This window comes from Ylistrum balloti, unplaced genomic scaffold (assembly GCF_031769215.1).
Source record: "Ylistrum balloti isolate Yb309-2 unplaced genomic scaffold, AGI_CSIRO_Ybal_v1 Utg369674, whole genome shotgun sequence".
NCBI classification, from domain to species: domain Eukaryota; kingdom Metazoa; phylum Mollusca; class Bivalvia; order Pectinida; family Pectinidae; genus Ylistrum; species Ylistrum balloti.
This window is the reverse complement of record NW_026781918.1, coordinates 218,463-244,230: the sequence shown is the minus strand read 5'-3', so window position 1 is coordinate 244,230 and position 25,768 is coordinate 218,463. Positions and strand designations below refer to the sequence as shown.

General features: G+C 34.6%; 1 protein-coding gene across 1 annotated transcript in view; it reads left to right on the top strand.

The window, feature by feature from the left end:
* Positions 1-10,896, top strand: part of LOC132563418 (guanylate cyclase soluble subunit beta-1-like) — a 37,453-nt gene extending 26,557 nt beyond the window's left edge. Inside the window, exons 4-8 of the mRNA XM_060228181.1 lie at positions 3,386-4,364; positions 9,132-9,363; positions 9,761-9,904; positions 10,348-10,502; positions 10,773-10,896. Of these exons, the coding sequence (XP_060084164.1) occupies positions 3,386-4,364; positions 9,132-9,363; positions 9,761-9,904; positions 10,348-10,502; positions 10,773-10,896 (1,634 nt within the window). The remainder of the gene's footprint in view (positions 1-3,385; positions 4,365-9,131; positions 9,364-9,760; positions 9,905-10,347; positions 10,503-10,772) is intronic.
* Positions 10,897-25,768: the final 14,872 nt, after the last annotated feature.

The following is a 25,768-nucleotide window of genomic DNA, read 5'->3' as shown; positions in this document are numbered from 1 at the left end:
TATCTGATAAATAAAACCAGAAATGTAGGCCACCAGTGTCACGAATGTGTAAATCCCGCGTACCAGTACATCGAATTTACGTGATAAATGATACACTTAGATTGTGTCACCTCCAGATGTATAGCATTTTAAGTGAGTCAAGTCACGCACGATGACATATATATCTTACCATCTCTAACTTTGTAAATTGTTGAAGTATGTACATCGCTATATCTAGTCAACAAAATATTGAAACATTGAGAAAAGACCTAACAGATGCTAAATATGTGTATTGTAATGGAAACTGTAATAGTTTCAACAAGGAAGGTCACTGATTTCTCCTTCTTTCGATGTGTCAGTGTCAGAAATAGTTTTAACTGAAACTGATAAGAAAAGTAACAAACACGAGTAAAAGTTTGAAATGTCAACACATGATCAAAAAATATGTCTAATGTCAATATACAAAGGACGGAATAAGCAAACCTAAACATCTACTCGCAATGACAGACATACAACCGATTTAAACAAATTAAAAACAGCATCATCACATCCTCGATGAAGGACACAGGTAGCGAATCTTCAACTAAAGAAGACAGAAATATCATAACCTTTACAAAAAAAAACCCCTTGTCTTGAAAGACAAGGACTACAGTGTCTTTCACATAAATAGTATTTTAAATAATTTACTCATTGACAATTTTTGTTTTCAATAAAGACTGGAAAGAAAGAAATAAAAAGTGAAACCATTAGATGGCCAGTTATTATGTAATATATGTTCTTTACATGGCATATAAAAAAAATTCAATATTACCAAATGCCGGAACTATCGCAATTGTAGAATAGTTTGAATACCAATGCATATTAATTGAACAAAACTGACATTGAAGACTTACCAATACTGTTAATGCATATCTGTAAAGTGACTTTCATTAAGCTAAACCATTTATCAAAATCAAGACACTACCTCTACGCAATTAATATTCGTTTACTTTAATTTATCTGACTTAACGACATAACAGTTTTGTGCCACCATGCAGAAAGTCCTTTAAATATCATAAAAAATTATATTCACTTAACCTTCATAAAATATTGATGATTTAATGGGTCGTGAATCTCAGTAATTTTTAAAACTAATAAATGCTTTTTTGACCGTGCTATTTTACTTTGAGCACATTGAAATCGTCCATCATATTAAGGGAGGATGGTTGCTTCGGAAGGCATGCGTTAGACAACACCATTAGTCATTGAATTAAATGTTGCCTGTGAAAGTGACTTTATTTTGAGTTTTATTGAAATTATATTGACGGAACAACACTTCAGTAATGACAGTGTTTGATGCAATAATTGTAAAGTAGTGTCATAACGTCACATCATTTTGGAGTCTGTCGCCAGGGTGAAAAGATCAAACGCGAAAACGGTAGCACTGCGTTCATTTTAATAGTTCAGCAATGATTCAATAAGTTGCAATAATCGTCAATCATTCAGTTTTGAATTAATTGTCATTCAAACATTAACAATTAAGCACCATGACAAACTATTATTCCGTCCTTAAATGACGTAGTTGATAGGACGACAAACAGTATAGAGCAAAGCATACACAAAAATGGTTGAAAGAACAACACTCATCGATATTTTGACGCCATCACTACTAAGTAATAGGTTTACGCGTGATTTTCATGTCAGGGTATACATTTCAAATGCATATACGTGTATTTGATGCGAAATTCAATTATAACAATATATATGTGTGCAAAGTTTATTGTCTTGTCGTAATTAAACATATACACAAAATGTTCAAGGTTTTCATTTCATAAGAGATAATGAATCTTAGAAGGTAACGAGAGCAAAAAATAGACAAAAAATCAAGACAAATAAAAACAAATTGAAGATACCGTTTATGACATAAGTTTAAAGATATTGAACATTTTCAGCATTTTGGAGGTGATGATGTAAAGCCATTGTCCATGTCATGACGTCACAATCAAGTTCTAAGTGAGATAATCGACGAAAACAGATTGTAAACTATGACAGTTCCTGAATAGATAACAATGGTCTTAGCAGTCAATAGTCATATTTGTGCGACAAATATAACAATCGTGGTCCATTGACCTTATCTCATGGTGGCTGACCCAACACAATATCAGTCCTATTCTATGCCTGGTCTCAGACTAAAACATTGACCCCATTTGCATGGAATGATAAACAAACCATACTGCTCGGGTTAATATTGCCCGATCTCTTCTTTCCTAACACGGGCGATTCGAGCGTGGCGGTAATTTCATTTGTGGACGGTTTTATCGTACCGGAAGTTCAAAACGACTTCGATCATGTAATACTAACACTCAGTGTGAAAGGAACCAAATTCCAATGCAATGAAACTCCCACGAATCGACCGCAGGATTTTAACGTATTAGAAATTTTATCACTGTCCATTTACTCATTAAATACCACCCGTTTTTCTATCTGTGCCTGAGATTGAGTTTATTTAATTTGTCGTAAATTCTTCTTAAGAAATTTTGTTACCGAGCGCAAATTATAGCAGTTCCGGTAAAAAATACTGTCTCCTTAACGTCGGCGGATGGTCGTACTTATGTGTAATGAGAAATTGAAGAAGCTTGGCCATCTTGTCATTTTATGTTATCTACCATTACTGTTTTGGTAAACAATGTCAAGGTCAGCAAACCAGATCAGTCAAGCCCTTAAGATTTTCTTGTCTTTCAACCTACTTTGTAAATCAATCTATCAATGACAAGATGTTTTTTTTATAGAAGCCGTAAAGCTTACGAAAAGGCACTGAAAATATTACCAGGAACCGTTTCAGTCATTAGATTAACTTCTCTGATCCGTTATTGTGGGTTAATGATCTCATCCACGCTACTAAAAAAGACGTTCCAAATGCAGTTCGCATGCTTAACACACGGTTGGATTTCAAAGAATATAAATGACGCACCATTACGAAAATCTCTCTCGGAGCCCGTCATATTAGTGGGAGTAGTAGATTTTTAAAGCAACGTTTTTAAACCTATTTTGGCAACTGACGATTTTAAGAGTAATATCCAAGATGAATAAATCGTTCCCCGATCTGAACAGTTATGAGAGATTGTCACGGTTGTTATCAAGATTAATTAGTGTCAACATCAAGATATAACTTGTTTGATAATCACTGAGGAGAAATAACATTAGTTTTAGGTAACTTTTATTTTGCCCAAAACATGGATCATCTCCATACAACACGTCCGAGAACGAAATCCCAGTGATATGAATGTGATATTGGTAAGCTTCTGGCATCGTTAGAAATGTGGACTATGAATACTTTTTTTTTTCGTTGTGATTGTGGTTATATCTATTTCATGTATGACATTGAACTATTTGAAATGTAACGTTTCAACGTTTCAACTGGTTTCAGACACACCCGCTAATACCATTTTGGAAATGTTCGGCAAGATGTTCTTCGAATTCTGTCAAGAATCAGGGTATGACAAAATTTTGCAAGTCTTAGGCGGTACTACAAAAGACTTCCTTCAAAACCTCGACGCCCTTCACGACCATCTCGCTACGATTTATCCAGGCATGCGCGCTCCGTCCTTCCGGTGCACAGAGCGGGAAAGTGACGGTGCAACCGTTCTACACTACTATTCTGATAGACCAGGTTTAGAACATATCGTCAAAGGTATAGTGAAAACAGTTGCCAAGCAGCTACATCAGGCAGAAGTGCAGGTAGAGATTCTCAGAGAAAAAGGCGAGGACTGTGATCATGTGCAATTCGTTATTGTTGACGATGCCTCAAAGGACATGGCCACCAAGGCCGAATTGAACGAATTCGAACATAATCTTTCCCATGAGAAAAAGATTAGTCCCGCTACATTTAGTCGGGCGTTCCCCTTTCATATCCTGTTTGATCGAAAGATGGAAATCCAGCAAGTTGGAAGTTCTCTGCTTAGAGTGATTCCCAACACAACCAAGAAAGGTGCAAAAATTGACGACCTCTTTGACATGGTCCGGCCACATATGAATTTTGAATTTGATCACATTTTGTCTCACATCAACACCGTGTTTGTGCTAAGGGTAAAGCAAATCGGAGTTGGAGGACTCTTTGTGGACAAAGATGAAAACTCACGCATGCGTCTGAAGGGACAAATGATCTACGTGCCAGAATCAGACTGTCTGTTGTTCATGTGTTCACCTAGCGTTGCTAATCTAGACGATCTGGGAAGAAGAGGACTATATATTAGTGATATACCTCTTCATGATGCTACGAGGGATCTGGTATTGCTATCAGAGCAGTTTGCCGCAGGGTACAAACTCACTCAGAAACTGGAGATTCTCAACGACCAGTTGCAGCAGACTCATAGAGAACTTGAGCATGAAAAGAAGGAAACTGACAGGTATGAAAACATTAAAAAATCCTCTCTCATAAGTAGATTTGTACAATAAATTTTACACATATTCCACTACGGTAACTGATGTTCTTTCAATGTTAAACATTGATGTTATGATACATTTACCTGATGTTTTGTCAAGTACTCGGAGGAAAGAAAGGTACTGTTGATAAATATTCATGGCTTGTGACAATGTTTTATGTTGGGATTAAGCACGACTGTGGGAGAACTGTATGTTCATGGAAGCATTGTGTGCAATCGATGAAATATAAAAAAACAATCAAGTAAGCTTTCATCTGCTGATGTCTCCAAGAAGGATATTAGGTGTCATATATTATTTCAAACTTCGAATGCCCTTAATACTTGATTAGCTTTATAAATATTAACGATTTTAGCAAAATTATATTGTAACATAAATTTCTAGTCAATAATACTGTCTCGGTGCTTGTTGTGTTTGCTGTCACCACCTAGTGATATATTTACGTTTCGAACTCTCTCTCCCTCTCTGCTTCTAAATCATTATATCAAAGGCAAGGTTATTGTTGCCAATGTCGAAACGAGTTATAACGCTTTAACTTCACATCTAGTCATCACGCCGCCACTACAGAAACGTGCAATCAATTTTATTTTCGATTTCTTGATATGAATAAGAAATCACTGGCATGTTGTATATTTCCTTAAATATGTGTCAATGATTATTGATAAGCATACATCCGTCTCACATAATGAGAGAGTAGACTTCCAAGTTAAGGCCCGGCTAGACACACGACTACAGGGTAGACTTCAACTAATGGTCTGCTTGACTCCTCATTGGATTTGTACTCTTCAGGAAAAGACATGTGCATTCTGTTTAAAGTGTTAATGTTAAGACAGGATTCCCTAAAATCTCATTTGTCTTCCGTTATCTTACTGTACATTCGTGAAACGAAATAGGGCACAATCGTAAAAATGCTAACTCAGAAGTTATTTCGATTTGAAGTAAAGATAAAGGTTGACTAAAATTACGTTGAAATTTTACGGTCGTCATAGTGATCTCCTTGAGAAATGTTCTATTTCTTTGTGCGATATGAAGCTGGTCGTGTTTGATGCTCGTTAGGTTGCCTGTTGGTTCCGTTGTTAAATACCTAGTCTTTTTTTAAAACGTAACATTACTGACATGGATTCACTTAGGTTTACATGGCGGGTGTTGTAGATGAAGCACCAAAATACGCTTTCTCTCCCGGAACACCTGGTATCATTCTCATTTTACTGTTTTAGGAGTCTCCATGTAAATCTTTCTTTCGTTCATAATTTCCTCTACTGTTGTTGAACTTGAGTTTGAATTGTGCTTATGTTGACATGTTGGTATAACATTGTTGTTTTATATACTCATCTTCAACATATAACTATTGAATTCTTCAAATCTTATGCACCAAGATTTACTACTCGGTAGTAATGATGTTCTCATGCACAACACGTGTAATTCCAATAAGTACGAGAATGTTTTTCTGCGTGACCCAGACAGCGAGTGCCCTACACGTCACAAACATGCCCGAGTGTCCCATGTGTGCGATGGAACAAAGAACACAACAATTTCATTACGTCTCTATTTGTTATTCCGCTATAATTAAACCGTGGTCTTGTCACGAAAAGTGACCGGTGTTGATGCGTGTTGCTATGAGTATTCCATGCTGAGAGTGTGATGTTTACGTTACCTGTGGTCTTTTGTATACCAGTGATAAGTCATCACTGTAATGGTTTTATTTTGTTGTTTCATAACGTTATGACCGCAACAAATTTTCTTGTTCGTTTTTTTCACCCATTTAGCTTTGAAATATATAAGTCTTAATTCAATCAGAAAATGATTTCGTGACATTCGTCTTCCTGTAATGATATTTTGAGAAAAGTTTGATTTTGCATACCCGCATGCGTCTTTTCAACCACGTAAATAATACGTTCATCAACAAAACATCCACGATATAATTGTATAAAAATTCCGAGGAGTCACGGAGTGTTGTTGTAAGGGTTCATCGTATATCATTCTCGTCGTTCATGCGATTTTTGCAGATCCGAGAATCAGACAAGGGTTGAACCATCATCTTCGATAAGATTGGCTTTAGTGAACTGTATTGGCGTCTTGGCAGACTGATGCCTACAGCGCTTTAGTTCGCCGAGACAACTGTATACATATTTTCACATCTTAACCTTGTACTGTGTTATAAAAACTGAATATTAGAAAAAAAAATATACAGGCATGTCAAGAGTTCTGCATAAGGTATCTTTCGATGGCCGAAATAATGTTAAGCAAAAATGGAAGCCTGTAATCACATTTGCACTTTAATGACACATTTCGTAAATCATTTGTACATGTCTTTTAAGTCGAGGAAGAATTTTAGACACACAGAGAAGACTTATATCAACACAGTCTTAGACTGCTAAAGATATGAGCCAGAGTTGGAAAAACGAAATGTTTCCACAGTGACATGGCCATGCATTCAGCGAACGTCGTGGTACAGAATGTTTTCTTATCCTAAGGATGATAATGCAATCACTGGATGTATTTGTTGACGATCACAATTAAACTATAGAACATACTTATTGTTTTTTGCAATTCTGCTTTCAAATTTGTTTCTGTTAAAAACGGAAATTAACGAAGCTTTCATATGACTATAGAATATAGATAAACTTGATAAATGTTCAGTATGTATGACTATTTATCAGATAAACGAGTCTATACTAAAATTTGATAGAAAACACAGTATCATATTTGATCTTACTGAGTTCAAGATATACTGAAAAACCAAACTTAGATACCTGCCTGTCCTCATACCTAAAAAAATAAATGTATTGTAGAAAGTCAGAGGAAGCATTTCGTGGGCTGAGTTTAGAGGAGTTTTCACCAGCATGTTTATGTTTATTTGTAAATAAAAAACAAAACAAATGATACCACTATATACCACATCAATCAAGTTTTTTAACTTGCACGTATAACTGGTTGACGTAGTTCGGATAAGAATTAATCACTTTAAAAGTGTAGTTTCTTGTATTTTGTCTTTCAAATGTTGAAATAACACGAACATTTGACATTTGTGTTGCTTGCGCTCCGAGATTTTAATCATGTATTTGATGGTCTGAAAAACAAGTGTTCGTCGTTTTATAAATGACAATATTTCGTCGCTGAAGAAAAGAACATATTCCAAGCATCACCACTGCAATAATTTTATCCTTGATAGTATTGGCAGATGTGTACCCTGGCATTAACTCTTCGGAGGCTTAATCGTTACTGTCAATATTTATATATACTAGACCTAACATAGATATCAGGAATAGTTCAATAATATTTTTTCTGTAAACTGATTAAGATCAATCCAATTATCATACATATTAATTGAAAACTGAGCTATGATGTTATTTTAGATGTAACCTTGACCTGTATAACCTTTGATACTATTTATCAATAAATAAATCAAACTTGACCCATATTGTTACTGTTAATATTTGCTAGACAATATTTTGTCGATATCTTTCCATCAATCTGATTCAGTCCACAGTGGATCTATTCATGCCATGGATTGAGGAAACAGATAATTCATCAACATTCTGGAATGTCAAAGCTCTTAACAATCTTTAATGCAAACTCATATTAGATGTAATTGTTCTATATGATAAATGATCTATCGATTTTAATCTTATTTCCATTCGTTAATCGAATTGAATTGGTGCTCCTTGTCTTTACCGACGGGTTTCAAGCTGTTTTATTGGCTTATGTACAAGCTGCTATATAATATATACCGCTTCAAACCAATCCAGCAAATAATTGTTTCTACCCCAACTGTTAAATCATAAAAAACAAATTTATTTAAAATGCAAAATATGCTATACGTCAATTTTGATTCTTTTTTGTTTTTTTTTGTTTTTGGAATTACTACAATGAACGAATCAATTACGTATTACGCAATGCAATTTGTAGGTGCACATGAACCCTATTCTCATTTTCCATGTCATGATTGCTCCTTTTCATACTTCCGCGTCTTTGAAATTCATTTTTTGTCGTTTTCCGTAGCAGTTTTCCGTGTCGTGCTGGTTCTTATACTTTCATTGAGGATTATCTAAGTCTCGTTAAAGATGTACTACTGCCATGACAAAAATAAAAAGCTTTACTTCGCACCTTGACAAATAATATACATACATGTACTTTCGTTTTGGGAAATGAATATTTCGGTGGAACATATAACTACCGTGATGCACTTTATGTTTCCGTGGTCACACTTACTAATTTAACTCCAGTTACGACAAATTGATTTTCAGACTATCGAATATCGACATATCTAAATTGGTGAATAGGTTTACCCTAATAGCAAGCTGATGCTCGCAGCACCTAATTAGACTTTCCTGTTGATGTTCGGCTAATGATACATTGACTCCCAAACGCTTTTCGCGATTCCCAAACCACATTTGAATGGGATCACTCGCTACTACATGTACTCTATGTCGTGTTGCCGTGGAGCTTAGACGACCATGCCTCAGTCTTGCCTAATCAGTAAAATTCCGGCAATTAACAGGGAAGAGATATGGACCTGTTGGTTTAATCAACATCGTTGCCAAAATCTCCATTGTATTTCTTTGATAAGCCTTCAGTAGTGTATGATATAGTCATATGTCTTGAAGATAGTTTAAATTCTCGAAATCCAAAGTTCAGAATTGTTTATTGGTATTTGATTATGTTGGACATTGTCAAACTTAATTAGTCCTAACAAGTCCATTTTAATTGTAAATTGTATTGTTATTCCTTAGGTTGATGTACTCGATACTTCCGGAGTCAGTAGCTCACGAGCTCCGTCATCAACGTCCAGTTCCTGCTAAAAAGTTTGAGAAGGTCACCATCTTGTTCAGCGGTATCAAAGACTTCAACGAGTTTTGTGCTAGGCACTCTGACGCCAAAGGAGCCGAACTGATAGTTAAACTTTTGAATATTGTCTATACGAAATTTGACGATTTGCTTGGAAATAACCCGGATGTTTATAAGGTAATTATAACCAACTTGATTGGTTGGCAATATTACAATAAACTGTCTTTCATATCTATAACTATGTATATAATGTGTCGATATGGCATATAGAGGCATCAGGAATGTATTCATAGACGCATTCGTTGATGACCCACTTAATATACGTGGTTGCTAAGGTTTCAGACGTTTGACCAAGAAGATCAAGTGGAAATCATTATGCGTCCAAACCTGAAAATGGCTTCAAACTGTGCCGTTCTTAACAGTTTCCATCTATTTCCGGTTTATGTAAATGATTTTGATTATTGAAGTTTAATTACACGAATTTCCTATTGGTATTCATAGATATTTAAATGAAGCTTAGAACATATTTACATTAACTGTACATAATATACAGGACACAATATTTATTGACTAGGTGGAAACTGTAGGAGACAAGTACATGGCAGTAAGCGGGCTTCCTGTACCGTGCAATGAGCATACCCTGTGCATAGCGCGCCTGGCTCTGGATATGATGGATATATCGAAGGATCTAATTGACCCGGATGGAAACAAGATTGTTGTAAGTTGAAATTCCAAGACTCTGACTCATTTTATCTGCTTTTTTTCTTTTTCTTTGTGAATCAAATTGAAATCAGAGCAAACGATCAATTTCATCCTCAAATCCCATTTGATATTGAATCGTGAGAAAATTGCCTATTTTTTAAGGAATCCAATTCTGGTATTGTCATACGTGACAAAAAGTTGAGCTTTATATTTTTTAAGCTCGATCGGATGATGAATCGATGTAAGGTCGGGTAATCAACAATGTTATGGCACACATGGTGAATCATTGCAAATTATGCAGTATTAAATCTAAATAAGGCAACTTAACAAAATATCAGAGTATAGTATGTAAAGAAAAGAAAAGAAAAAAAAAAACACACACACACACATTCCCGCACTGTAAACTGTAGCTCACAACTTGAGTTTGTCTTTACAACGCACGTCGTTTGTCCTTTTTAGACAACTATTGGTATCCATTCCGGTGAAGTGGTGACTGGGGTTATCGGGAAGCGCATGCCCAGATATTGTCTGTTCGGAAACACCGTCAACCTGACGAGTAGGACGGAAACAACCGGAGAAAAGGGGCGAATCAATGTGTCAGAGTATGCTCATAAGTAAGTAGTATTGACCCCAATAATGCGTGACTACTCAGTAACAGAGTAACGTTACAGAGAGACAAGGTCGTTAAAAGCAGGTGTTTGATATACAGAGGTAAAACAATCCATATGAAATGCTTAGAATTTCGAAACTCGAAGTGAACACTTTCGACCAGATTTGTTAATGAGCAAAACGAAATAAAACTCAAAAAGAATAGTAGATGTAAACTAGAATTTATACTAAAAATAGTGCATGTATTAAATGTATTTTATACTTTCGATTTCCAGATACTTAACAGAAGATAAGGATTGTTTTGATCCTAGTATCGAGCTAACTTACAAAGGGGAGACGAAAATGAAGGGAAAGCCAACACCCATGAAAACCTATTTCCTGTCAAGAAAACAGACATGATGAAATGATTTTGTCATCCATTTCAATCATTTTGTTGGTAAAAAGAAAAATTGTGATTGATATACCATCAATAGGAGTGTGGTCTTAGAAGTGTTTTGTGTCATATCACGTGCTCCCTTGGTCACTTCCTGTTATGATATAGTTGTTATGGTAATCAAATTAATTATACCTAGGGGATACATTTCTGTGTACTAAAGGGGAAATGAATATATTGCTTTTCTCCTCTCGTATTACACACATGTTTAAACACCTGCCCTCTGATTACAGACGAAGTAGAGTCATATTTCATGTTAAGAGGATTTTTATTTCATTTCTAGCTGTTTGGGTAGTGTTAGCTTTGATAAATTATTAAACTTTATCGTTTCCTGTTGTTTTGTTTCCTTTATTCCAATATTGAAAAGCAGATATTACATCACTCGTTATAGGAGGAGATTCAATCGAGATAGAATCTGGCACCGGAAATTTTCTCAATAACGTGTTAATATATAGTTCATGACCTAGTGTTTGTAGCTCTCAACCAATATCAAATGGCCATTTTAGGTGCTGTATCATTCATATAAACGATTTTGATGCCATTATCGGCTTATTGATAAACGATGAAGACAAATATAATACAGAAAAAGTATATTCGCCCCATTAGCAAAAGTAATGGACTCTTTCAATGACGATGCTAACATCACGGATACAACAAGTCGCTGTGTATGTAGATCATTAGTAGTCTTTCACTCTTTCACACATAACTTAAAATGGAAACATTGTCATTTAAAGTTTCAATGTATACATTTTGAGCGCACTGTTACTTGACGTTTTGTTACAAAGATTTGTATGGTTTGTACTTGTAAGTATTATAAATGTATATGTGATGTTATACGGTTTTGTGAGTAGTTTCACAGTCTTCTGTATTGATGTTGAAAACTGCCTAATATCAAACCAGGTCGTCCTAAGGTCTTCCCACTTTCAGACAACTTCGATAAAATGTTAAGTGTCTAACACCTTTTAAACAGCAAAATAAACAAAATGGATAAACTAAAACAGTGACACTATAAGGACAGAAATGACTGTATGTCAAAGAATTCATATTTAACTGTGATATACCTAACTGTAATACATAGCGAAACAAACAAGACTTTAAACTTCCTGGTTTGGAAACTAGGTTCAGTGTTGTCATGACGAATTAAATTGTTATTATATTACGTGCAAGTTTAGTGCTTAACTGTGATATACCTAAATAGAATATATACTCATTGGAACAAATGTAAGAGGGTCCACAATTAGCGTTTTCACGTGGTTCATACAGGCTTATGAGGTTGAATTTTGTTTGAACATACTGTGAAAGAGACATTATAAAGAAACCCAGAGCAAGAAAACATCGAAAACGTATCAATACCATGTTAATAATTCCGATTGTTTTAGGTATCATTTTTATACATTATATTAGTTAATAGAATGAGTTCCTTATAAGGATAGGCATGCTTAAATCACTTGAATGTATCTGATCTCGATGTAGTTGCCTCTAAAATATTTATATATATATGTAAAGGTGTCTACTATCATGTTAATTTATTTATCATTTTAATTCAACATATCTATATATTTGGAAAACTTATAATGTTAATAAAATTTGTCAAATGTATTCTCCAATCTGTCGTTATTTTGTTTAGTTTTCTTTCTTATCTTTTTTACTACGAATCTGATCATGTTTTGCACAGACTGGGGATGTACAGTAATGTCAACGTTGAAAAAGAAGAATATTTCTTAGGAATTCTAGTTACGACGAACAGGTAGTCGATGTGCATCAATCCTTTACTGTCAAAAAATGGTTACCACTGCACTATTTTGGACCTGGTGGCTTTGAACGTCTCTGCCTTTGGAAATTGGGTTCGTTTCCATGTAATCAATTCCTCTTACTCTTCAGATCACAACGACAAAGCCAACGAAAATAACAAAAACAAATGTTCCACTGATGGAGACCTTCGATTTCTTCTTGTCATTCAAAAACATTCACAAGGACCCATCATGTACATACCGTGGACATTTTGTAGATTGTCATTAAGATGCCATGTATGGATCCATATTGAAAGTCGTTTTCCTCTACTAACCCATGAAAAGTAATACAACAATTTCCCATCACTAGTTTGTGCAGTGCTATTCTTTTCTGGTTTGGTAACTGTTTGGTGATCGTCACGACTGAGTGCCATCTTTTAAATTTTCTCTCTGCCACAATGTCGCTCCTTCACACAGCATATGCTAGGAGAAGACGGGAAAGACACAAATAAAAGACAGTCACTCTCTCTTCAGCCTTGGTAGATTGAGCCTTCAGGACTAGAAACTATATCAGCGCTCTTTACTCTGGTTTTTCAACCATCGTGTTCATGTTGACAGGCAATCACATTTAAAAACAGCTCAACGTAAAAATCTTTCACAAAATATATTTCAATCAGTCATTACAGATTGTTCCAAGTTAGTTTTGAAAAATTATGAGGGATATAACAAGTTTCTTATGCTACGTGAAATAAGTAAATACATAAATATATTTAGATTATATAAGATGCACCAAATGTCGTTTAAAATCAAGAACAAATATACTGATATGTTAACGAAATCATAATTTAAACATAAATTCGATGAAACGAGGGGAAAATATGATGAAAAGAAATCTTTCTTTTACAAGACTCCTGAAAAAGTACAAGGAACATACTAACTAAGTCAGTCAAGAGAGGGACACCGTTTGTTATGAAATCTTTAGTCTTATCAAAAATAGACAACATAACATATCTTAGATGTCTCCTGTTACTATTATCACAATATGTCATGAAGAACAGGGTCTTGATTAAAGAGTGGCCATCTCATACGTTATTGATAGCTGGCATTGATATTAGTTGTGTATTTGTGTAGAAACTCCGTTACAAACGTCCTACTTTATCTAGCTATAATGGGGGCATCAATAAACCGATTAAACAAGGCATTACAGTACGATCTTCTGATACAGTATGATTATCCGGACATGATGTATGAATGTGTAAATATTGACGATATAAACAACAAACATGTAATCAAAACAGAGGGCAACACAGATTGATTTTTGTAGACCAAAAGAAAACAGAGAGTAGAGTTAGAGTATGTTCTTAAGTTTGTACCAGCTTTACTAATTTGATGCTTTTTCAAGTCACTGAGGAAGAGAAGCATCGTAGTTAATGGTAGTGCAAATTGTTCTTGTTTTACATTTAGGTACACATGTAAAACACGACTATGGTAGATGTAGGTCCACATACGGACCTCTTATAATTGGAAATCGATCTCGAGTGCCGTAAGGTCCTTACCATACATTGGCATTGTGGGCACACTTGGTTGTTGTCGTCAATTGAACTGCCATAAATCACGGTACCTGACACAAGCACATTGGAGATGTCCCAGGAGGACATCAAATCTTCGACAATCCATGTCGATATTGGAGAGGCACATTTGTTGCTACTGCAGACGAACCGACACTTTACAGACGTGTCAGGGCAATGTCCGATACCTCGATCTGATATGGACTAAAAGCCCAAGGTCATTCCTATATTGAACTTTTTTCGCTTTTCCTGTCATTTCCGGAAATACTAATGAACCCTGTTCGATTTATATTGTCAAGTAGACAGTGCGGTAGAGAATGTTAGATAATATTATGGATACTTCTCCTTAAGATTACAGATAATTAGCATATTTCGATAATAACCACTGTTGTGGGAGACTAATTTTCTTTTTCATTTGTTTATCATCCAAATCTGCTATTTTTCCTCTTTTTCCACATTCTCGTTAGACATTCTAGTTTTTTTCCGTTTTTATCGCTCGACATGTCAACGGAATCTTAATTCAAGTTCAAATTCGTTCGAATATTATCGAAATTTAAACGATTTACATGGTAGCATCTAAAGAAAAGTACAGGTTAATACGACCAAGTGTTCTGGAATTGGAAGCGTCTTCTGTTTCATCGCCGACACCTGCCATGTAAATTTTGGTCAACCAAAAGTATGTAATGTGACGTTCTCAAATGAGAACAAAATATACTACAATAGAACCACCAGGCAAACTGATGAGCTTCAAAGACATATCGCATAAGAACATAAATCACTTGCCAATGAGTAAACATCAAAAGTTCCACATGATAATCACTAAACAACCTTTGTGTTACCAGTTTATTTGTCAAAGATCGACATCTTGACACATATATAAATGCCCTTGTATATGATTCATTCAGCAGAGGACGATATTATATATTATTTTATATATATATATATTATTTATTTATTTTTTATTATTATCTTATTTATAATAATGTTTTCATGGTATATTTTTCTTATTGTATTTATTATTACTCTTTTATATAAATAGAAGTTTTAACATGTTTTCGGCTTCGCCTTTTCCTCATTTATAGTTTTTCCGGAAATATTCAGGTGCCCTAGTCCATGCTATTTTCACCTAGGATACAGATATTTTTGTCTAGTTTCCCGCCTATGATGTCGAAATTTTAATAAAAGTCGATTTTAAAAAGTTTGCTTGAAACTATTAAAATTCACTTATTTTAAGTAATGGTTACATTCTGAAGCATACAATTAAAAAGTCATCGTGCTGTAAAGAGTAAACTGGACAATGTCGAAGTCGACCAAAAAGGCCTATCACGGAGATGATGTCAGGAATAAGTTTTTATATGGAAACAACACGCTTGTTATTATTTGTTCCATATATGTTTAACGCAGGTTAACTTAAATTGAATAAAAGTTCAAAGAATTTTATCAAAAGAAATGTTTTGCATAATTTAACTCTGTAATACCTTGCAATATAACAGGCGATCAAATATATTCTCTAACAGCTCTTGTGCATTGATATACACTAAACATCATTTTGTTTTCTAACCATGCAAGGAAATAGAAAGCTGAATGTCAAGTTTCTTTGCCATTGCTTCATGCTTGGGTCATCAATGCTTAAAGCATCGTGTAAGTTTGATATTTTAAAACTATGTTATTCGTAATCCATGGATGGATTCACTTTTTATGTCTAATTTTCGGTCGGTATCCTAACCCAGATCATGTGGATTATTCTCAAACAGGAGTCATTGATTTTTATTTTTATGGCCTCTGAGGGAACTTTTTTTATTTTCATGGGATTGATAATGATTCCGTTGTAAAAGTGAGTGCCATTGTAAAATAGTTTAACTGTTCTCTTAAGATCGTTTAACCTTTAGAAATATAACCGGTAAAATGGTGTGACTTTTGATTACAGATTTCGTGAGGTCGAATGCAATTCTTTTGTGGCATCGCTTGTAAAATCAGCCTCTTCATTTAACCCTGATGGAAACTCTTCTGTTTCTCAAAACATAAATATCAAGCGATTAACGCCTGTAATTTGATCAAATTGATTTGTCTGTTAGAATTGACATTTGCTTGTGTATTTTTCTTGTTTTTTTTTTTTTAATCTTAATTTACAGTCTCAATGTTATCAACTTAAGCCTGTCATACTCGAAATGATGTGAATGCCTCGTATTTAAATAATGAGAATTAAAAATTTAAAATTTAAAAATGTTAATATTCTCTCAAATTAGTCTTCTCGATCAAGCAGTTTGATATACATTTATGAAAACTCTATTGTAGTTTTTATATTTCTTCTTTTGTTACCGTAAGCCATCTGATTTTTGTGGAAATAGGTATCTCACACTTTTAAGTCAAAACTTTCACCAAACGGAAAACGCTTAAATCTAATTTGATTAGCTACTTTTCTACAAACATGGTTACATTCCCTACATACACAAAGAACTAGGCTTGTTTGATAACTAAGGAAACACCACCTATATATGTACGTTATGCGATCTTTCCAAATGAAAAATACTGGCTAATCATGCTTCAGTACTACAATCATCTCAATAACCTACATATGATAAGGATACAGACCTCCCCCGTTTATATTGGATTATTAAACTTCACAAAGATACTGATAAACAGCGTTTCATTGCTGGCTCGTCTAGATATTCAACCAAACCTATGACAAAACTATTTTCTAGAATTCTAAGTAGTATTAAATCTGCGTAACAGTATTATCGTAATAGTGAAGAAGTGGAATTATTATTATGTGGATTTAAAAGAACTCCAAAGAGCGTTTGACCCATCTTCAACATCCTCTTCTTCAAAAAGTTTCTTCTATAAGAACATTTGAATTTTCCAATCTGTTCACCGCCATACCCCATTCTAAACTGAAATAAAACCCTTTATCTTGTTATGTGAGCTTTCCTTTCCGAGGTGAATTTTGTTATAAAACTATGATTATGAAATATACTAAAGCGTATGTCATAACAAACGCAATGTATAGGGAGGACGAAGCATTACAGTTGTCGAGGTTGTGATTGACATCATTTCCATCGACTTTGATGGTAAGAACTTTCAACAGACTACTGGCATACCTATATTAATCATCATTATCATCGATGAAGCAGAAGACGCTTACTCTTCCGGTACATATCGGGTTTGAAGTTCTGTTAACACGTCGGTATTTCATTAAATTATAAGTTTTAATAGATAGCAAACACTTTCAACAAATTATTTTCGAAATTTACCTAACGCGAGTACATGTAAAAACTGTCATCGAGTCACCATATTGTTTCACAACATGTAACGGTCCATATTCAAGTTACCATTAAGCTTGACAACATGTTCCGGTCAATAGTTAGACTTCATTTGTACATTGGCATTTCATCCTGTATACAGAACAAAAATATGTTGAAATTGACACAGCTACTTGTAGCAATATTCTTCTGGTAATAAGTAAGACGTGCCAAGACGTATTGGGCCGTCTGTTTGGTTATCGTCACGCACATATCCCCAACAGAATTTACCCACCTCAGCTACTTTCCGTAATAGAAAGAATTATATAGTGTATATTGCTTTTGATCCTCAGTTATTCGTCTGGGCAAATATAAGCTTTTTTAAGTAGCAGCTCGTTAACTTTGCCTTAAAAGCGTCTGGAAGGCAATGATCACTATCTCTAGCAAATAAAATCATTTCAAAGACGTCGTCAAAAGAGAATATTAATGAAACCATAAAGCACTGTTTTTGACCATACAGTTATGCAATTTTCGTCCTCTGCATTTGAAGTGTATATGTATATATAGAGAGATATTGTAATTATCGCAAAAGAGTTGAAAAGATGAATAGAATGTGTGGCTTCGAACGATAAGGACTTTAACAGTCAGAGGGAAGCATCAATCGTTGACCGCCAACCACAAACATCGGAAATCAATGTGGAGGAAAATTGAATTGAGGCGCGAACGTACCGTTATGCATGAACATCGTCCTCTTTTTACCAGCTCCCCAACAAAAGGGCATATCTGTTTGATATGCAGAAGACACTTATTAGGGATCGTTCGTGCACGGAGGCGCCTTTGGACCGGAGACAGCCCTCGTGACTCCAAATGTAATTCTATCCGTTAGGACAACTACCGTGAAAGTGTTAATCCGAAATCTTGTTTTTCCCATAACACAAAGAACGTACACCACATACACCAAACTGTTTATGAAGTATCTACAATAAAGCATATCAAGCAATGCGTCTGTTGGTTCCTCTGGTTTATTTCAATATCATCAGTTTTATAGCTGTACTCAGAAAAGTCGCAAAAATGAGATATCCTAGAAACGATATCGGGACAATGATGTTTTTACTGGTAATTGTTTTTAATCAATAACGTGCGACAATGTTAAAGTCGAAATCGAAATTGGAGACTGACTTTCTAGTTTGTTTAGCTAATCCATACATTATATCATGAAGACTATAGACATCTCTCCGGGTATACATTTCCTCACAAAATTAGGAAAAGGGGTTGAATATAATAAAAGACAGTACCTATATAGTCTTGATTCGCACTCAAGGTCGATTAAGCATCATATGGACAATCTAGGTAAATAATATCATGTTCGCAAATGAGAATAAGGATAAGGTTACCAACAATGAAATCATTACATGTGTATATATGGGGTTGTAAAAACAACTGAAAGACGGAAACTAATTTCACCACAAACAAAAAATCTTCATAATTTTCTTTTATCTAGTTATTTATATATAATTGAAAATGCACGTTCTTTTTATTTTCGATTTTATAGTATTATAAAAGTGCTGTCATTGTTAATGTTTCGTGTTCTTTTTAAAACAAGCACTTCGCCAAGGCAAAAAGTACAAGCTTAAAAGTCAATTCATTTTGCAAAGCTTTCTCATGACCTAGACATATTAATCCAAACAATGGCGTGACTGGAGGATTTCAGGTTGTTAGATTGACCAATTACCCCCAGACTGTTTACCGATTACCTGTATTACGCTGCTTGTAAACAAGTGTCTTCACTCAATCAAAATGACAACCAATGTTGATCGTCCCGTCTACTAATTACTACCCAGCATGGCAGACTTGAACGCATTTTTCGCTGAAGCAATTAAGAAGGAACAATACGCTCAAGACATTTTAAAATGGCCATGACAATGGCGACAAATTAGTACATACATATAAAAATAGATTTTGATATAAAACTGTAGTTTACTAGGTTGGCGGCTTCTGTGTGTCTTTCTTATAGACCTTTGTCTAGTTTACAATCCAACAGGCACCAGACTGGATAGAACACCCTCTTTCCTCATGCTACTTACAGCATTAGCGAAAAAGCAAACAGACGTTTTTGAAGGTTGCGAGCACAGTTTTCAATTATCAACTGACCTTTTTCTTCAGGTTGATAAGGTCAATAGAATTAAAGCTCGTTTGTCACAACCAGTAGATGTGAGTGTGACGTTTCGATGACAACTCGGTCACCATCATCAGACAAACGACCAGTGTGGAGCGTACAAGCACTGACGCGCTCAGTGTATAAGATGGTAAGGACTCGACCAACGTTTCAGGCTTTACTGTAATCTCATGAACGCTAAGGTCGACAGATGTGTGACGAATGGTATGCAGATTACAAAATTGTACTGTAGTCGATTCGACCACGCATTGTTTAGTACTTGACTATAGATGTGAAGTACAAGAATCTTCTATTGGTTGTGTTATATGAACTTTTATCCTACAATAGTTTTCAATTGCAGTTTTTTTTATCAAAGAAAAACATCTTTGAAATATTTGCTCTAACATTTTTAACGATTTACTTGCAAGTTTTGACTCTTCAAATCCACCAATGGAAAGATAAATCTCATTTTGATGCTTTACAACATTTTGCGTCTTAATGGCATTTTCATTCAAGCTTTACTCTTTTTTGTAATTAACTTTAAAATAATGTATGCCAATACCATTTCTGCGAGTGTTTTCAAGCCTACAGTTTTAACAAATGCGAAATCACAGAGTGCATTCTCCGAGATCTACCTTTGACAGAGCTATATTGTCAGAAGAAATACACACAAATTTGGAATACGAAATACCAATATATTTTTTTAAATCGTGGAATAATATATGTATTTTACTCTGTATCTACATGCTTATCATAGAATTACTTTAGCATGGTGAACTTAAAGAGAATAAAACGCTGAATTTTGATTACCAAAAACGGAGTTCTATGTTACCTTAAATAACAAGGAAAACTACTTTAACACTTCGATTGACAATTTGTTGTAAGTATTGCTTACTGCATATCCACAACGGGAGACAGTGTGTTATAATCAACTGATTGCCAATCGAACCTAAATTTCCATTGAAGTTGAAATCCCGATCATAACAAGGTATTCTTTCATAGCGGTTGGGTTGCTAATGAAGCTAAGCCCTCCTTCAGAACCTCGAAACCCATCAACGTCGGGTTAACTCAAGTATTCCCATCAAATGGCGGATTTTAATAAGAGTAAATGCCTACATTACAGTCAGAATTCCTACCAGAATAAGGATCTCCCTCAGGAAGAGGTTCACACATTGTCAAGGTTTTCATCGCATCAGATGAAGGATTCACATTAGAGAAATTGTTCCTTTCAAAGCAAAAGTTTTTAACGGAATGAGTGTTTTCAAGGGAGCAAATGTATCTTCTATGACATGGTTTGTGGTTTTGCATTTGATCGAAACAGTTTTCACTTATTCTGTAATCATCATCTTTCATTCTAGTCCAGACCAGCTTATTGTTCAATAACAGGCAAATTTTAGATCACTTAATTCATTGTTCCCTTTAGGTGATTGTAGGTTCACTATAATTTATTTATGTTAGACATAAAAATTTCGATGTAGAAATTTACTTACTCTTTGTTTTTACACATGTTTTCGGGTCCCCTTGACATCATTTCTTCTCAGAGACGTTTATCGTATTGCATTTTCCTTAAGTTCAAAAAAAAAAAAATTAAATTCCAACTGCACACCACTTCAATGTTAAATATACATAACAAAGCCACATATGCTTCTATTTAATTACAATGAATGTCACCTCGCACCAATAAGTACGATTTATGACAAACATAGGACTGATTCCTAACGTTCCAGTTTATAGTCACCTTTCTCAAAGTCTCTTTTAACACATGTATTTCTGCTGTCGGGACAAATGGACGCCATCAAGGTAATGAAACACACGAAGTGTTAGTGTAGAATTGCGTGTGGGTTCACGTGACTGATATGTTCTTACATTGACAACTTAACATTATCTAAAAAAAAAGAAAAATAGAAACATATTTCATCATGGTACGAAATATAACAGCTAAAAGTACTCGAACAAATGAAACCAGACAATTAAATGTCTGGTTTAGAAAAATGTCAAATAAACAGTAAACAATCTTATTATTTTTATCGTTTCCATGGGCGTGGGATTGACGTCTGTAGGATTAACGTTTACGTTGGTGAAGCTTGGTTTGAATAAATTCCGCTTGTACTGCTAAAACACCCTTGTCTGCATCCGATCACGTGTTTTATTATATGTATGTACAATAAAGTTATACAAATACAGCTTCAAAATACCATATCTTACCTTAGGAAGTTAAAACATGTCTGAAATCTATGTTATTACAGATACTGGGTTCATACTCAATTGACAATGCGATGCGACACCAATTCACTTATCACAATAGTGTAAAATATATATTATTTGCAAAAAAAAAAAAAAATGCGGAAAACTGAAAACAACAACGTACAAGAGACCTGTGATGAACAGAAGCTAACCCTTTGTTATATGTGTTACGTTTGTCATGTTATGACAATAATATATAAGGTGTTTGAATATTTATCAGTGTGTCACCACTTTAACCCATTGTATGTAATAATGTTTTTGTTATATGTGTAACGTTTGTTATGACAATAATATATAAGGTGTTTGACTTTACCAGTGTGTCACCACTTTTAACTCATTGTATGTAATAAACCATTCCTGCTCTAAACACCTCAATTGTTTCCTCGTAAATATTCATTCACGAACCCAAATATTTACAGGTGAACATTTCTGTATTTATTTTTAACTTTCAACTACTTTCCCTTTTATTAGAGCAATATTTTCTATTGAGCAAAATGTTTGCGCTGTTATTGCACCATGCTAACTTTAACCTGAATAGAAATCTAAATTCTCCAACCTAATAATGTATGAACATTATTATAAACTCTATCGTATTGGAACGTCTTCAAAGCTTTTCTGTAAGTCGTCTGAATTGAATGCAGGAATATCCGTAGGAGGATTGTTGTCGTTTCAATCTAATCTGACCTTTCTGTCAACATCCCCGCTTACAGATGACTATCAACCACTCGATATTCAATACCAAAGTGTATACAACATGAATACAAATAAGTATACAATACAAATTTACAATAAAAAAATACAATACTTCAGATATGAATAAAACATCGCCGAATAATGCAACGTTTCAAATGTAATAATAAGGTTTACCAATTTACGCTAATATGAACTATTCTCCGGATATGAAAAGAGAAAGGACTAAGTTGTAATATATGCGAATATATTGATATATTTACTTTTAATCTAGTCTATCCGAATAAGTAATATGACATTGCAAATATTACTCAACTTACTAACAAACCAACCATCACAGCAAAACCTCTGTAACAGTCTTAGTTGGCTAGTCCTTCTTACTTACTTGTAGTCCACTCCGAAAGATTAAAATTACGTGCTTTGTGATTTTAGATATATTTTCTGATATATTTAACCTAGTTATGTCATATACGAACGGACTAAGAAACAAGATCTTCCATTCGTCGTCTTTACCTTCTATGATTCCATCCACTAACACTCAGTCATATTACTTTTAATCGCCACTAACACCACTTAGCTTCCGCACGAATGATGTTGTGACATAACAGTTTCCAATATGGTTGGATGGCTGGTAATACCACTTAAGCTCCAGTGTCACACTGGATGTCCGGGCGGTACCGACAACCACAATCACACAAATCTAATTACATACGTTTCCATTTCTTTCAAGTATTATTTTTTCACGTTACCTGAGTTATAATGGCGAGACTTTACTCTAGTTGTAAATACCCTCCCTCGGTATTGTTCCCATGTTGGCTTATGTACAAGTTAAAGTAAAAAGGGTAAATTTCGCTAGTATCATATGTTTATGTTCACATACGGATTTAATGTTGCTGACAGTGTCCATATATACATGTACAAGTGTTTGTAATATCTAGTTTGGTATGAACAACTTGGTAGTTATCTACTGGCAGATACCATACTTTAAAATCGCGAGCATACTTACATGCATATCGGTAGGTGCTTACTAACATTGTTTGTTCACATTATTTGATAAATAGAACTTGCCGTATGAAAGTTCCATATGTGATAATTTTAATGAACAGATTTTTAAGGCAAGCAGCTTGGAATGAATGAGTTTTGATATGCGTCTTGTTACTTCTTTTTCAAACCTCGGTCACCCTTTCATTAAATAATAGGTGATTAAGGACAGACGTTAGTTTTGTTGAGTTTTTAATACATAATCAACAACGAAAATACCGGCACGTCATTTGAATTTTAATTAAAATTCAAAATTTTAATTAAAATTCAAAATCAATTAAAAGAAAGCTTAACACAGATATTCATGGAAAAAACAAGGAGAAATAAAACCAACTGTTACTGACAAGGTTAGCATCTACTACTTCATCGATGACATCCGTCATGTAAATCTGGGTCAGTTAAAGCAAGTAATGCCATGTTCCCAAAAGGAAACAAAGTCAACAATGACGAAACCACTAAGCACACTAACAAGCATCATCCCATCCGAATAGAATATTTTCTATTGTAATCATCAAAACGACAGCACAACATTATCTTACATCAGCTTGCATCTCTCGAAACCTTGAGTCATTAGTTTGTCAGCTACTGACATGAGGCGTGCGTGATAGCAAAAATCTTTTTATGGCCTAATAATTCTTCATTCACTCGAAATTCTTGATACAAATTTTTTATGAACCATCAACTTGTAAAGCACAACTATAGAATAAACAACCTTAATGTTTTGCTAAATTCAGGTACCATCTATTTTACTACTCTCCTTGCAGGAGAAGAGTTCTTATAATAAATCATTATCTAAATTTAAAAGAGAATGTTCTTGCTTACTGGTTACTGGATCCAAGGTTGAAAATATTAACATTTATTTCAAATTATATTAAACAAAAAAGATTTATTACAACGTATTGCAATTTGCAAACGTTAGAACACGATCCATAATTGGTTTAGCAAATATAACATTACCATTCGATATTGTTAATACAAAATAATGGCCTGCTTTTGCATTGTTCCGGATTTCTGCCGAACAATTATTGATTGATGTCATTCAGTTCTGTTCTTGCGTTTATAATCATGTCAATGCATATTTAGAATCATGTAATCATTATATCAATCAAAATTAATACACCTTGTTGATTTGAGCTACAAGAATTAATTAGCTTAAATATGAATATGTTTGAATTTGTTTTGATAGAGATCTGCATAAAGACATGCAATCTTTAATTCTAAAAATAGAAATGGTAATAGTTCACATCACAAGGGGATTACCAGAATCATTAAAACAAGGAAGCCTGCATTTTGCAAATAAACCAATCGAGTTTCTGACTGACAGCATCTTCCTTGAGTTTGGTGGTAAGACAGACTATTGGCATACCTATGGGAACTTACTCTGCCCCTCTGTTGGCTTTTATTTCGTTTTTGCTTATTTGTTTGTTTGTTTTTTGCATTTACTTTGTCGTATTCTCCTTGTACTTTTTCATGAGTCTCACTGTAAATCTTTCTTGCGTTGATATTTTAGTTTGGATTATGATTTTGTTGACATGTCTGTTGTTTCTTGATGTTTTTTTAATATCTTCGTTTGAATTAAACTAAAATCAAACTGACACCTGTTCCTTAGATTCCCATAACTTAAAATTCATCAAATCGTGCTATTGATCAATTTTTGTAATATGTCTACAACTTTGCGACAATAAAACAATATTCTGTTTTAGATCAGATTTTGTCAGCAACACTGTGGCGGAAGCCGTAGAATACGGCGGCGACGAGGGGAATGTTTTGAGAACTGCTGCGTCGCAGAACAGAACCACTTTGACGGCGGAAGTATATCGGTTGCGTGGTGTGTGTTATCGTTCCAGACGTGTTGTGTTAAAGGGATATTTAACTTGCATTCGATAGCAAGACGAATTCTGAAGATAAGAGGTCCTGACATTTTTAGGCGTCATGGGATTTGTGCCATTTTCCAGTAGGATAGCGCGCAAGCGCTCACCAGTCGCCTCAGTAGAACTCTTCTGATACAGAAAACGTACAGGTGTCACCCAATTTTTCACAAGTTTCGGACGTCTGTGGGCAACAATTCAAAGAAAGTCTTAAGCAGTCGTCGACTTACAGGAGCTGTCAAAAGACGTGAATGGCGAATGAAATAACATCATTTCTCGAACTGTTAAGCGAATTCTATAGGG